This window comes from Megascapheus bottae, chromosome 11, assembly GCF_031878675.1.
Source record: "Megascapheus bottae isolate mThoBot1 chromosome 11, mThoBot2.hap1, whole genome shotgun sequence".
In the NCBI taxonomy this organism is placed as follows: Eukaryota; Metazoa; Chordata; class Mammalia; order Rodentia; family Geomyidae; genus Megascapheus; species Megascapheus bottae.
Window position 1 is genome coordinate 60,791,765 of NC_143519.1, and position 16,456 is coordinate 60,808,220.

A 16,456-nucleotide genomic window follows, 5' to 3' on the forward strand; every position below is an offset into this window, starting at 1 on the left:
AATTTTCAAGAAAGACATAAAATATGTTAAATGTTAAATGCAAGACATTTGTCTGGGCCACAGGGCCCAGGGCCTAGGCCTGACCCAGGGCCACTCTGATTTCCTGTAGCCCCATCAAAAATAAATCCAGTTGGGGCCAGGAGTTTGGCCTAGTGGTTAAAGTGCTTGCCTAGCATGCATGAAGACCCGGGTTCAATTCCTCGGTACCACATACATAGAAAAAAGTCGGAAGTGGTGCTGAGGCTCAAGTGGTAGAGCTCTAGCCTTGAGAAAGTCCAAGGACAGTGCTCAGGCCCTGAGCTCAAGCCCAGGACTGGCAAAAATAAATAAATAAATAAATAAATAAATAAATAAATAAATAAATAAATAAATAAATCCAGTCACAAGAACAGAAAAGCCACCACTTAAAGGCTGAATTTGGAGTCTTTGTTGGAGTGCTAGCTCGTAGCAGAGGGACTCCAGTCACAAAACCCTACTGCCCAGAATACAACTAACAAGACACATGGAATTAATCTTAACAAAGTGTAAAGCAAATCAGAGCAATAGGTGATTATTTTATTTGAATTTACACAATCTCCGTGGTTAATTCACTTGATCTGCTTTGTAAGGCAGCTGGAGAAATTAGCCTGCTGACATTGGCCACAGAATCGAGGCTTCAATCCTGTCTTTGAGATCCTCAAGGAAATCATGGATACAAACACCAAAGCAAGCCATCACCAATGTTTATTATTAGGCTTAGACTTGGAATGCCTTGGTAGATCACCCAGTGACTTTGGCTTGACTTAGAGAACAGATCCTTTCCCCATTGCCAGTCTGGGCAGGAACCAAGGGAGATAGGATGCCTGCCAGAAGGAAGAGGAGATGCAAAATTCAGAAAAGCAATGAGACTGTGAGAAAAGTACATTTTTGCCTCCATTCTTATGAAAGCAAGATCTTTTTGTGCCAGTCCTGGGACTTGAACTCAAGGCTTGGTCACTGTCCTTGAGTTTTCTCAAGGCTGGTACTCTACCACTTGAGCCACAGTACCACTTTTGGCTTTTTCTGTGTATATGGTACAGAGGAATTGAACCCAGTGCTTCATGCATGCTAGGCAAGCACTCTACCACTAGGCCATACTCCTGGCTGAAAAGGAAAACTTTTTATGTGTGTGTGTTTTCTGATACTGGGGACTGAACTCAAGGTTCTCATGCTCTGGCTTAGCTTTTTAAACTCAAAGCCAGAGCTCTCCACTTAAGCTATACTTCTACTTCTCATTTTTGAGTGGTTAATGGAGGATAAGAGTCTCACTACATTACAGCCACAGCTCTAACTTTTGGCTGGTGCATTGCAGAGAAGAGTCTCAGATACTTTTCTGCCCTGGCTGGCTTTGAACCTATATCCTTAGATCTCAGTCTCCTGTGTAGCAGCAGGATTACAAGTGTGAACCACCAAACTTGGATCAGTATGATTTCATTTTAATGAGGTTTAAGACCAAGCAGAACGAACTCCAAGAGTCAAGCTGTGAAGTTATTTGGGCAGAACTCAAGGGTTTTATATTCATAAGAAGGAGATAATATGGTACTGGAAGTTTGGGGTGAGTGTAGAGCACTTGCCTATAGCATATGGTACTGAGTTCAGATATCAGTACTACCAATTTTTTATAATTTAGAAAGATTATTCAACTATGTAGTTATGATCTATGGATTTTGTTTTAAGCTGCATCTTGACCCTTAAAATACTGAAAAAAGAAATTAAATTTCAGATGTTTATAGTAGAATACTCAATGTTATTAATATTGTGAAGTAACTGGAAAAGAAGTCCAATGGAAAAGGAATAAGCAAGTAATTTAAAATTCCACCCAGCACACAGGAAAGGAATGTGGAGGCTTTTTTTTTCTTTGTTGATTCAGCTTGAAGCTATCAGCTAAATTAAATGTCACCTAAATCTTTCCTGCCCCCATTACCCTACCTGTAGTCTCAGAATTCTTCTCTTTGTGCTGTGGAATAACCCTGCAATCTCAGCACTGAGAGCCTGAGGTAGGAGGATGGAAAGTTTGAGACCATCACTAGCTACATAGGGCTGGAGATGAAGCTCAGTAAGAGAGTTCTTGCCTAGCATGGGCAGGACCCTGAAGAGAGCAGGAAAAAGAGGAAGAGATGAAGCAGAGGCAGAGGAGAAAGAAGTAGGAAAAGGAGGAAGGAGGAGTTGAGAATGAAGATGAGGAGGGGAAAAAAGGAGGAGAAGGAGGAGGAGGAAGGGAGAAAGACAAAGAGGAGGAGATGAAGAGGAGGAGGAGATGAAGAAAAGGAACAGGAGAAGAAGTTGAGGAGGAAGAGGAAAAGGAGGGGAAGAGAAGATTCGAGAGAAAAAAAGAAGTAGGAGGAGTTGAAAAGAAGGAGCAGGAAGAGATATTCCGAAAAGTATCAAGGCTTTGTTCAAATCTTCTTCCTCTTCACCCCCCTGAAGGTAGCAGCAGGCGCAGTGGAAGCACTGCCCTTTGGCAATTCCATGGGCTCCTGAAAGGCTAGAACTTCCTACAGAAGCCTCGTTCTCAGTACCTGCTGTTTCAGCCTGTTCACTGGGCTTGTTATTGCTTTGTCACTCCCGGTGCACTAAAAATTATGTCCACTGGATGTCCCACATGACATTAATAGTCACCATTGTTCCCCCCACCACTATTTTAGACTTTCTTGCTCTGTGTTTTAAGAGCAATGACAAAGGGAGATGAATATTTTAAACAAGACCACATCCTGAATTATTTAACAACCCAAATGCTCTCGGTTACATCTTGGCAGAGTGGCAGAAGTGCACTTAGGACACTCTTACCACAGCCCCTCAGCCAGGAAGCAAGTGCGAATGCTGAGAGGATTTCTCCCCACCTTTCCCATGGGTCTATGACCTGTCCCCTCTAGCTTGCCTGTATGTCCTGCCAGATTGTAGGCCACCCAAGAATTGTCTTAAGTTCCTGGAGGCCCCAGAAGCATCTCTTGACTACGGTACAGCTCAGTGGTCTCCCCCGACCTCCTATGACTTTACAGCAGACCCCTTGGGCATAGTATATTTGAATATTTGCTAGTTATGACTCCATTTGTGTCCCCTCCCTAAGGGTTGATACCAATATGCACCATTTCATTTGTGATGAAACTTTGAAAAGCAAGTCTATGCAATATTTCTAGAGAACTTCCCCTTGCCCACCCCCAGATTATAGATGGAGGAGCTGCCCATATTATGAATGAAAAGTAGTGGGTAAATGCCACTATTTTACACGCCAGGCTCTGGTGCCTCATGCTTGTAATCCTACCTACTCAGGGGGCCGAGATCTGAGGATTGCAATTCAAAGGCAGCTGGGGCAGGAAAGTCTATGAGATCTACTACCAGAAAGTTGAAAGTGGTGCTGTGTTTCAAAGTGGTAGAGCACTAGTCTTGAATGAAAAAGAGTTCAGGGACAGCACCCAAGCCCTGAGTTCAAGCCCTACATTGGACCAAAAAAAAAGTCAGAAGTAGAACTGTGGCTCAAATGGTAGAGAGACAGCCAGAGTAAAAAATTCAAGTGAGATGACAAGGCAGTGAGTTCAAGCCCCAGGACTGGCACAAAACATAAAAGAGATTAACAGACCCATGGGCTCCAAAAAGGTGAGTCAGGGAGAGCAAACTCCCAGAATCCTCCATGGTGCTGAGCTTGGATAGTCTTCTCAGGGGAACACTTTAGTTCTTCTGTACTGCACCCCAGGGTCGCACTGCTGGGACACCCAGTAAGCACTAAGGTCTGCTCACAGCTGGGCCCACTTGCACAGGAGGTAGAACACCAAGGATCTTCCAGACAGCAGAGTCCAGCAAAGATGGAGGACTTCGTGGTCAGGCTAGCAAATTTCTTATAATCTTTGCCTGTAAGGTTTCCGAATTATATAAGGTTTAGGAATCCTTCTCTCCCTCCTTCCCCTCTTCTTTTTCTTCTCTTCTTCTTCCTCCTCTCTTTTCACAACACTAGGATGAAAATGAGGACACTGACCATAATATACCAGGGCTCTAGCCTCAGCTCTTGTTTTGGTGGTAGTACTGGGGTTTGAACCCAGGGCTTGGGCACTTGAGCTTTTTCACTCAAGGTTGTGTTCTACCACTTGAGTCACAGCCCTATTTCCAGTTTTTGGTGGTTAATTAGATTTGAGTCTCAGCCTGGGCAGGTTCATTTTGAGCCATGATTGTCGGATCTCAGCCTTCTGAGTAGCTAAGAGTACAGGTTTTTCTTTTTTTCAACTCTTGCCATTTTGTCCTTCTTTTGGTTTCTAGAATGTATTCTATAATTATATTTTAAATGTTATACTTGTACCTTTCTGATGATTCATACTCTCTCAAGTTGGCTGATTTATGTTTCCAAATAAAATTTTCAAAAACATTTTATTAATTAATTAATTTATTTATTTATTTATTTATTTTGCCAGTCCTGGGCTCGAGCTCGGGGCCTGAGCACTGTCCTTGTATATGGTACCAAGGAATCAAACCTGGGTCTTCGTGCATGCTAGACAAGCACTCTACCACTAGGCCAAACTCCCAGCCCCTATTTGTTTGTTTGTTTGTTTTTAAGAAGACTGTTTCTTTAACTCTGTAGACATCTCTATGTTCTTAAAATAGAGCTGCAGCCAGCTGTCTCCTCCTTAGACACAGTCTGAAGGCTAATTTTTATGGACCTTCTGTGTCAAGTTCTCTAGTTGCTGACAATATTTGTGTGTGTGTGTGTGTGTGTGTGTGTGTGTGTGTGTGTGTGTGTGTGCAAGTCCCAAGGCTTGAACTCAGGGACTCTGTCCCTGAGCTTCTTTTGCTGTGAGCCACAGCACTTGAGCTACAGTGCCACTTCTAACTTTTTCTGAGTAGTTTAGAGACCAGTAGTTTTCCTGCAATGGCTGACTTCAAACTGCAATGCTCAGATTTCAGCCTCCTGAACAGCTAGGATTATAGATGAGAGCCCCCAGTGCCTGGCTTTTATTTATTTTTTTTTTATTATTCCCAGCCATATTAGCTGCTTCCTGGAATTAAAATTGTCTTTTGACTTTGCTCTGTCCACCTCCCATACCTATAAAACTCCTAGAATTTGGATCTGGTGATACATTAGTTCTCAGCTTTGGGCTATTGGGCAGTAGCAGCTTACTAGGAGAAAATTAAGTCACTGAGAATGTGTCCTAAAAGAGGATACTGAGATCCAAGCCCCTTTCTGTTCTTTCTCCATTATTTCCCAGCTGCCTGAACGTAAATGGGACTTTCTGATTTCACAATAATTAACTGTTACCACAGGCTCAAAGCAACAAGTGACAAGCGGACCAAAAGCTCTGTAACTATATGCAAAGATAAACCTTTCCACTGGGCAAATTGATTTATCTCAGGTGATAGAAATCTGACTGTTACAACCTACTTTCATCCTAAACTCTCGTCAATTTTTCTGACTATTCTATACTAAAACTAAAAACTGCCCGTTCTAGCTGGGTGCCAGTGGCTCACGCCTATAATCCTACCTACTCAGGGGGCTGAGATCTGAGGATGGCAGTTCAAAGCCAGCCCAGCCACAAAAGTCCATGACACTCATCTTCAATTAACCACCAGAAAACCCTCAGGGACAGTACCCAGGCCAAGAGTTCAAGCCCCACTACCACCACCACCAACAACAACAAAAATACCCATTCAATCCACCTCCCTTTCCAAATAGCCAAATTACATTTTGTCTGACACTTGTTTATTTATTCACTTAAAAAAAATGGTTCATCATGGGGCTTGAACTCGGGGCCTGGGCACTGAACTTGAGCTCTTTTGCTCAAGGCTATCATTTTATATCTTTGAGTAACAGTGCCACTTCCAGTTTTCTGGTGGTTAACTGGACATAAGACTCTCACAGACTTTCCATCTGGGGTTAGCTTTGAACTGTGATCCTCAGACCTCAGCCTTCTAAGTAGCTGATACTACAGACATGAACCACCAACTCCTGGCCTGAGGAATCTGTAGCATTTGAATCCTTTTTCAATTCACACACACACACACACACACACACACACACACACACATTTTCCTTTTATTTCTGCATCTTATTTAGGAACAGGGAAATTTTCTTCTAGAAAAAATAAGATGCTGACACTTTAAACTCAGTGAGTGATGGGCTTCTTTTGTGTTTCTCAGACTTTCACAATAGGCTTTCTCGGGCCCTAAGTCATTATTATAAACTTTGTAGGTCACTTTCAAAATGTATTCCCTTTGACCTTCAAAAGTTGCTATCCCTTTCTCTCAAGGAGATTGAAAAGACAGATGAAACAGGACAGGTAAAATATGTCTAAAAATATTTTGGCCTCTGTAGAAGAAATGTCATGGAGAGGCTGTCTAGGGGTATAGATGTCTTTTCTGCACCCATTAAGGAATTAAAATGATTCACATGTCACTGGCTTACCCTTGTAATCATAGCTACTCAGGAGGCTCAGAACTGAGGATGGTGGTTTAAAGCCAGCTCGAGCAGGAAAGGCCATGAGATTCATCTCCAATTAACCATCAAAAAATCCAGACATGGCTGGGAGTTTGGCCTAATGGTAGAGTGCTTGCCTAGCATGCACGAAGACCGGGGTTTGATTCCTCGGTACCACATACATAGAAAAAAGCCGGAAGTGGTGCTGAGGCTCAAGTGGTAGAGCTCTAGTCTTGAGAAAGTCCAAGGACAGTGCTCAGACCCTGAGCACAAAAGCCCAGGACTGGCAGAAAAATCCAGACGTGGCACTGTGGCTCAAAGCCTTGAGTGAAAAAGCTCAGGGACAGTGCCCAGGGCCTGAGTTCAAGGCCTAGAACTGGCAGAAATGAAAAAAAAAAAAAAAAAAAGGAAGAAAGGAAAGAATGGAGGGAGAGAGGGAGGGAGGGAGGGAGGGAAGGAAGGTAGGGAGGTTTTTCTTATTTCCAGATCAGATGACAATATGGAAAGTTAATGAAGCTGCTGCCTCCTCAGAGAAAGTACTAATTCAGAGTTCTGTTCTCATGCTACAGTGATACTTATATAAATACTTGTCTATCAACCAGGCACTGGTAGTTCAGGCCTATAATCCTAGTTACTTACAAGGATGAAATTCAAAGATCACAGTTCAAAGCCAGCCTGAGAAGAAGACTTTTCTGTGAGACTTTCATCTCCAATTATTCATCAGAAGCCCAAAGTGGAGCTGTGGTTCAAGTGGTAGAGTGCCATCCTTGAGTAGAAAAACCTGGGGACAGTGCCCAAACCCTCAGTTCAAGCCCCAGTTACTGATACAATAAATAAGTGTAAATTAAAATAATAAAGTTCAAATATTAACTCACTATACTTGCTGAATTTTATTTCACATCAACTTCTCCTACTTCATCTGCGAACTTTCCACAGTCTATTATACAGAATAGTGGCTTACTTCCCAATTCTAGGCCTAATTCCCAATTCTAGTATATGATGCGTTAGATTATCCCAAAACAAAGAAATTATATTGACCACAGGAACTCTAATTCTTATATGCACTTCTTAAAGAATAAGATTCACAAAATGAATGCTAGAAGCTCCTTGCTAAGTAGATACTTGTTGATTCATTGACTGCTCAGAATTGGATTTTTCTTCCTAGTTCATTGGTTTCTGTAACACTAGGCTTTCGAAATCCAGTTAAAATGTGTGATTTGGAGCCTGAGAGAAAAAGAAAAATAGTTTAGACTGTATTCCAACCACACTAACAGTTAATGCTTAGTGCATGTTTAATTTCTGCATAAGGCACACATCTAAATAACTTTTATATAATGTTAGCTCATTTGTTTGCTCATTAACCTAATTGATGATTATCATCCCAATTTATTATTGATGTACAAGATGTTATTAGCTGGCTAATGTCAAACACCTATTAAGTGGAAAGGCTGAGATTTTCACCAGAGCAACATAGTTGCAAGACTTATGTGGGAGGGAGGAAGGCCAGTAGGATGGATTGTGGGGGATGTCACTGAATTAACTCTTATGTTAATTATCCAATTGATTAATAATAAATATATTACTACTTATAGAGTCCAATTTGATATAAATACTGAGGATACAAAAACCCAAGTAAAAACTAGACAAAGCTCTGGGGATTATAGTTTAAGGAGGGTGACAAATGTACCATCAAATGCAACAAAATACAATGTGGTAAGTCTGCATGGTAAGGTCCAAAGTCCAGTCAGAATACAATGGGTACAGATGAACTTTGCTGGAGGAGATGGAGAGTGAAGGAAGATGATAGGGAGCGGGAACCAATTTGTTCCAGATGGATCCACTCAAGGTGTGAATGAAACTGTATGAAAAAGCACAGTGTTCTGAGATGGCCTTGGGAGAAAGGTCAGCAAAAGAGGTAGAGTCTAGACTGTGTAGTAACTACGTGATTAGAATGAGCCTATTCACAGTTTGAAAAGGTAATTTTAAGAATGCCAGTGAAGCTGGGTGCCAGTGGCTCATGTATGTAAGCCTCGCTACTCAAGAGATTAAAATCCGAGGATTGAGGTTTAAAGCCAGCCAGGGCCAGGAAGTCCATAGGACTTATCTCTGGCTAAGCACCAAAATGCCAGAAGTAACAATGTTCAGATCCAGAGTTCAAGCGGGGCAAGAATTTGGCCTAGAGGCAGAGTGCTTACCTAGCATGCACGAAGACCCAGATTTGATTCCTCACTACTACGTACAATGAAAAAGCCCTAAGTGGTGCTGTGGCTCAAATGGCAGAGCTCTAGCCTCGAGAAAATCCAAGGGCAGTGCTCAGGCCCTAGCCAGGACTGGCAATAAACAAACAAATAAACAAAAGGCCAGAAGTGGAGCTGTGGCTCACATGGGAAAATGCTAACCTTGAGAAAAAAAAAAAGCCCAGGGATAATTAGTGCCCAGACCCTGAATTCAAGCTCCAGGACTGGCACAAACAAAAAACTCTGATGAGGAACCACGGTACAAACCACAAAAGCACCGGTACCACATACATAGAAAAAAGCCGGAAATGGTTTTGAGGCTCAAGTGGTAGAGCTCTAGCCTTGAGAAAGTCCAAGGACAGTGCTCAGGCCCTGAGCTCAAGCCCTGAGCTCAAGCCCAGGACTGGCCAAAAAAAAAAAAAAAAAAAGAGTCGAAAGTAGAGCTGTGGCTCAAGAGGTAGAAACCCAGTTTTGAACGGAAAAGCTATGGAACACTTCACAGGCCCTGAGTTCAAGCCCTAATACAAGCACTGCTCCCTCTATCCCTATCCTCCCTCTGCCCCCCAAAAGAAGCAAATTATAACCTAATTCTCTTTCAAGTACATAAACTATATTTGTGGCCCTAGGATCATGGTTGTTATCTTTCAAAGCAGACCTGCCTGACACAGAAAATACAATACAAACCACTTATGTAATGCAAAATTTAAGGGATAAGAGGCATGACTCAGGTGGTAGGTTGCCTGCCAATGAACAAAAGCTTCAGATACTGAGTTTTTGCATCCCAGTCTCAGACAAAATAATACTAACGACATTAAGGAATTTGAGAAGTATAACCCATTGTTAAGAGTGCTTACTTAGTATGCCCAAGCCCTAGGCTTGTTCACCCTTTCAGTAACACACATACACACACACCTACCTAACCATATTACGGTAAAGAAAGTACTAACTTTAATATTATAAATTTTATTTAACTCAATTATTGTAACATATCAATATAAAAATACAATCAAAGCATTTTACACTGCTATCCCATTTCCTATTTCATTGAAACCCAATATAAATTGGTATCTAAATAATTCTCAATTTGCCTGTCTTTTTTTAAAATACTTGGTATGCATTTATATTTCATAAAATTATCATTGAAAATGGAAATTCCTGTACCTATAGTGTTTCAAACACACTTAAGTTAAATGCTGCTCACTACTTGAATTGTCAGGCTTTAAATCTGGAGGAAGGTTACAAGTTTAATGCATCTCTGTACCTGCCATATCTCAAGGGCTCCAATAGTCTTGTAGACTGGATACAAGGAAGAATTACTTACCAAAGTCCTAGTTTACAATCGCTCTCCACTAATCTGCTCAGAAAGCAGAGGATTTTCAAAAGCAAAGAACCACTAATTTTAAACCAATTGCAAATAAAATAGTACACAAAAATAAAAAAATTACTCCTGCACATTTATTGTTTGAGGCAGAAATATTGAAAAGAATCTAGTTCTATAGGCCATTTCTTTGTGGAAAAATCACTCTTGATTATTAACAAGCCTATTTTAAAAAACAAGTTCTCTCATTATTATTATTTTTTTTTTTTGGTGGGTCATGGGGCTTGAACTCAGCCTGGGCACTGTCCCCAAGCTCTTCAGCTCAAGGCTACTGCCCTAGTCCGGGGCTTAGGTGTTGTCCCTGAGCTCTTCAGCCCAAGGCTACCACCCTACCCTTGAGCCAAGCCCCACTTCCCATTTTGTAGATAAGAGTTTCAGGTCCTTTTGTGCCCACGCTGGCTTTGAACTTTGATCCTCAGATTTCGGCCTCCTGAGTAGCTAGGATTACAGGTGTGAACCACCACACCCAGCGCTTACCATTATAAAACAAGGTTCCCATGTTGAAGTACTTATATTAGATCTCTTAGAATGCATCTACAAAACATTAGAAAATGATGGCTACAATTTTTGTGTGTGTGAAAGAGAGGGGAGGGGGGAGAAGAGAGGATCCTAGGGCTTGAACTCAGGGCCTGAGTGCTATCCCTGAATTTTGATGCTCAAGGCTAGCATTCTACCACTTGAGCCATAGCTCCACTTCTGATGTTTTTGGTGTTCATTTGAAGATAAGTCTCACAAACTTTTGTTGCCCTGGCCTTGGTTAATATGCTGATACCTAAGCTTGAACTCAGCCTGTGTACTGCCCCTTAGCTTTTTTTTTTGTTCAAGGCTGGCATTCTGCCATTTTGAGCCATACTTCCATGTCTGGCCTTTTGCTGGTTAAAGATAGGATAGCTGGAGTTTCTTGCCCAGGCTAGCTCTGAACAGTGATCCTTACAGCGTAGCCTCCTTGACTAGCTAGGATTACAGGTATGAGCCACCTTTTAAGCATGTTTCAGTTGACAAGAACAGTCACTTCTTGGAGCCAAAGTGAAGTAGAAGTATGTGGAAGGCTGGGACTGGTGATGATTGTCTATCATCAAAGATATAGAGGTCCCTGCAGCTTCCCAGGAGACAAGAGAGATCCAGGCACTAGTGCCTATGTATTGCACCAAATGTCTCTTCTGCTTTTTCCATGCTTTTTGTAAATTACATAGCCCAGCCCCACTGCGTGACAAGGGTCTGTCAAATGTGATGTGAGCAGAAGTGAAGTATGTAACTTCCGGGTATCTCTTGAAAGGAGACAGACAACCAGTGGCTCATGCTCATAATTCTAGCTACTCAGGTCTTTACGTCTCTATGGAGGTGGAGAAAAAGTAAGATTGTCAATGGGGGTGTGTGCCAGCACATGGGGATTGGGCGGGGTACTGTGGCTAATGCCTGAATTCCTAACTACTCAGGAAGCTGAGATCTGAGGATCGAGGTTCAAAGCCAACTGGGGCATAAAAGATCATGAGACTCCAATTAATCACTAGAAAACGGGAAGTGGGGCTGTGGCTCCAGGAGTAGCGTGGTAGCCTTGAGCTGAAAAGTTCAGGGACAGTGCCCAGGGCCAGAGTTCAAGCCTCCTGACCAAAAAAAAAAAAAAAAAAAAAAAAGTGGGGGTGGAGGGGGAGGCTATGGAAGAATGGAGGTAGAACCCTGTCAAAATAAGAGTATTTGTTCAAGTAGTATCAAGAGATAGAGAGCTAGCCTTAAGTGAAACCTGTTGAGGTTGAGGAATACAATGTAAACATATGGAGATGTAATAAGGAAATCTGTATAATGAATATAGCTAAAGACTTCTAAAACTAAACTTTCAATTAACTTTGCCTTCCTTAGCTTTGAATCTCAAAAGGTAAATATATCTTATTTTCAAAAGATTCATAAATTTACTTGACTATCAATTTTGGGGCAAAAGTTTGTCAAAATATGTCTGTATATCATAAAATTGGGACAACTTTCAGTTATAATTTATAGATGTATATACACATAACAACTTTGGGAAAAATATAAATCTAGCATAATACCTGAAGTCTTTTTCAATTTTAGTTTTTGAGACAGGGTCTACAAGTCCAAGCTGACCTAGAACTCAGGACCCTCCTTCCTCTATCTCCCATGTGTTGGATTACAGACCCACCAGGTGTACAAAGAAGCCCGAATTTGAGTCTTAACACAACTTCCCACAGGTCATTTTAAAAGTTAAAATGAAATCATTACATCTAGCCACAGCTTACTTTAGGAGGGCCAGTGAAAAGACAGTATTATTTCTGTTCACAAAGTGAGGCCCACAGAGCTGGACAATGTTGGCTCACTCCAAGCTACTCAGGAGGCTAAGATCTGAGGATTGCAGTTCAAAGGCAGCCCAGGCAGCAAAGCCAGTGAGATTCTTTCTCCAGTTAATCACACAAAAGCCATCTGTTTAAGAGGTGAGTAACATTTAATTTCTCTGCTCCCAGCTCATTTGTATTAGCACTGACATCACTGGACTAAGGAGTAAATGAACTAATCTAGGGAAAGCTCTTAAGAGTATGATTGCCCCCTCCCTCCCCCCACCTAAACTTGGCTTACTCTTGTAACCCTAGCTACTCAGGAGGCTGAGTTCTCAGGATGTTAGTTTCCTAGGCAGGAAAGCCCCCAGGCTCTTTAATTATCTACCAAAAAGACAGAAGTGGAGAGTGGTGGTATGCCACAGCCTGGAATGAAAAGTGCCAGAATCAACACAAAAACAAAACACAACTTGATAAATACAGTAGTAGTTACTACAATGGAGCTGTATGTACACACATAATCGATGCTTCTTAAGTATCAGGGCTTTTGCTTACCCAGGTGCTTTAAAGCAGATTGTGGGCTGGGGGATGTGGCTCAAATGGTCAAAGGCCTGCCTAAAGTTATTAGCATAATACGTCCACGTTAAGTTTATTTTTAGAGAATGAAGCTGAAGCCTTAAAAGGTTCAATAACTTGCCCCACATTATACAGGGGCAGGGCAAGGTTTTGAACCCAGGTGACTTAATACCTCGAAAGAGAAAAAAAAAATACTTCCTAAGGGGGAAAAAAATGATTAACAGAACTCCAGAAATCATTAAGGAAAAGCCTTAAGTAACTTTGTATAAAATAAAGCCCGTAACATGTAATTAAGTGAATATGCAGAGAATATATATGTATACACACACTTATATATAAAAGTTCAGCCTCACAAATATTCAGATTGTTAATACCCAGGAATATAGAGAATGCTATGAGAGGGGTATTCATAATGCACTGGCAATTGCATTTTAGAGTAGCAATCTTACACTTAAATATGTAACTTTTATACCCTTTCAGCAATTCTTCCAGAATCAGTCTCAAAAACAAAACAAAACACCCCATTAGACCTAAATAACAGTTGAACAAAAATACCAGGAAGCTGGAACATGTGTTGTGCTGGTGGGGAATAAAGTCAAGGGATGAGGGCAGATGACTGGAGAGAGAAAAAGTGGACAAATGCATATGTAATATTCAATACACATATGTAAAAATGGAAGCAAGTAAATCAAGGTGGGTGGGCCTTTGATATTGATCAAGATGCACTGTGTCACAAACTCACTTGTTAGATTAAACTTCCTTTGTATAGCGAAAGATAATTTTTTTAAAGCAGTGGACTGAGCCTAACTGCCCACCAACAGGAACCAGCTGACCAGTAGACAATTTCTATTCATCCTTGTGACAGATACTGATGTAAATCTATGTGCACTGATACATAAAGAGGCTGACAAGATACCACTGAAGGGAAAATATGCAAGTCACAGGATGACCGTTTTTTTTAATCCACTTGCTATAGAAAAAGAGGGATGAGAGAATAGGAGAAAATGATGGACAGCAAAGAAAAAAGGAACGAGAACAGGCATGTGTGCACACATACTGAAAAGGGCACTTTGAAAATGTCTGCAGAGATCCATCCTCCAACCTGCAGTGGACGTGAACACTCTGGGAGGACCGGTCTGAGCATACCAGTAGGAGTCTTTTCCTTTTCATGCAACACTCAATGTTCAGTGCTTGCCATTTTGAGAAGACAAAAATCACGTGACAAAGATCCTACTGTCTTCTCTCAGTCTTTGGTTGGAAAAAAGCAAACAGCAAGCAAAATATTTGAGTCACTATAGTGTTAGGAAACAAAAACCAACCAAAGAGAATAAACAAGCAATTTTAAAATTACATAGTAAGAACAACTATTGACACCTATAAAGATTCAAAGCAACTGACACGATAGATTTTATTGTTTCCATAATAGGCGAGGGACAAAGTAAAGACAAGACATTAACAACACACTCAGACTCCTATCACAAATTAATCTGTTACAGATTTCCAGTGGTTCAACATATGAAAATGCAAAGCATATAAACAAACAACAGCAAGGAATATAAATATTCATATTTTTGTAACACAATGAAATGTCCTTAACTCTGACAGTAATTGAAAATGCAAAACTCACAGCTCATTCCTAACCTCCCCTATGATCTGAACTTGGGGACTGAAGTATTAGATATGAAACAATAAAAACAAGTTGAGTACTCAGAGACAAATAATTTTCCTAATCTAATGCATAAAGATGCAAAAAAATCAATTCAAACAGTTAATCATTGCTAAATGCAGAGAAATAAAACTGACTTGACACCACTCTTATAATCAAACCCAACTAACATTATACTAAAAATATATATGTGTGTGCATACTTATATACACCATACTTATTTTAGAAAAACAAAGGTGCCTTGGGGAAAACAATTCTGAAAATATTCACTGGTGCACATTATGTACAAACCTTCTAGGTAAGAAATTAAATTATTTCCAAGGGACTTGTGTTTATATCCTACATGAAAACTGCTCTTCAAGATAAACCAGCTATCTAATGCTTTCTCTCTGCAGTTAACAACTAAGGCAGTTCTCTCTCCAAGGACTCTCATTTCCAAGGGTTCTCATGCACTCAACATCATTAATACTAACAGACAATTACACAGATGCAACCTGAAAGCTTTGTGCTATCTGGAGCTCTGATCATTGTTAAAACTGGGGAAGAGTTCGCTAAAAAGAATAGTTTTCTTTCTTAAAATACTTTGTTTCTCTATTCCAAATTATGTATTCACTTAAGACATCACAAGGCTGAGAAGCCATTCCATTTGGTGTCAATAGCAGTAGCCCTCTAAGAAGGAATATTTTATTGGAACAGCTAGAAAAGTTCTCGCTGAAGTAATAGTGCATCCTTCACCTGCATAGAATTCAGTTTGGCTTAATAGCTCTTTGCACCAGAACACTGTCTAGAGTTCAAACATACTTCTGAAGGGCCATCTCAAGAGATGGAAACAAGATCTCCTAGCGGTGATATGCGGACATACAGGCTAATAAGATTTTGCTGAAGTTTGATGGGTGAGTCTTACAGCATTCCTCATTTGGAGTAGCTGCTCAAGGCTAAGGTTAAGACAAAAATGAGGAAGACTCAGGGCAGTGAAGCTGAGTTGGTTACATATTCATGGCAATAATCATGAAAAAGTCTTGCAAAAACTTGAAATGACAGGGCAACTCTAGGTGATCCATTCTACAAGCATTGAGGATTTGAAGCTTTAAAAGTGAAAACTTGAATACGCTTAGAAAAGAGGAACAGTCAGAGGCAAAAGTTGTATGTAATTATATTTTTATATGCACACACAACTGTGCACTACTCTGTATATAATTACTTACATATTCATAAGATGCCCTGCAGTGTAGTTCAAAAAGGCCTTTTCAAGGAACAAACTAATTCTAGTATAGGCCCTAGATTCATACTGTCTGTATAAGAAACCAATGTGCATATATTCATATAATGTAAACGTTATCAACAAACACCACTATTAACACTAGGTAAATTATAGATTTTAGGTTAATGGCTCTTTTGCCACTATCCAGTAATGTAATCAGAACATTTCTTACATGGAGAATCAGAAACAATGAAAAAAAATACAACTATATTTTAAATTTACAAGAAAGATGATGTTCAGTGTGACAAAGTAAGTTTCAATTCCAGAGAGGGAAAAATATCAAAACTTTATAAATCTGGGATGCAATTCAATTACTGCATCATTAGAAAAATAGATTCATAGAATGAACAACCCTGCTAAGGATTCTCTCAAGATATCAACCCATGTTTATCTTTTTCCTCTTTTGTTTCCAGCTGGAGGTTTCTTCAACTGAAGGAGCTGTCCTCCTGTTCCAAAACCTGCAGAGGCAGGATTGGACACCCCAAATGTCAAACCAGCTGATGCCGTGATGCCAGGATTGCTGAAGTTAAACCCAGATGTACTTGAGCTGCCAAAGCCTTATGTTTGGGGAAGAAAATATTCATATCAGAAGTTAAATCATAAACCAAACAAAGAAATAAATACGAAAAGTGGGAATG

At 40.5% G+C, this 16,456-nt stretch overlaps 1 protein-coding gene across 2 annotated transcripts in view; it reads right to left on the reverse strand.

Annotated features, from left to right (window-relative positions):
* Nucleotides 1-7,290: 7,290 nt before the first annotated feature.
* The window catches only part of Nup58 (nucleoporin 58), a 51,275-nt gene continuing 42,109 nt past the window's right edge, over nt 7,291-16,456 (reverse strand). The window contains exon 15 of one of the 2 annotated variants that reach the window (XM_090342386.1): nt 7,291-7,639. In XM_090342386.1, the coding sequence (XP_090198512.1) occupies nt 7,557-7,639 (83 nt within the window). In that variant the 3' untranslated portion in view covers nt 7,291-7,556. Of the gene's footprint in view, nt 7,640-14,285; nt 16,376-16,456 lie in introns of those variants that run through there. The other variant, XM_090342385.1, reaches the window with a different exon arrangement.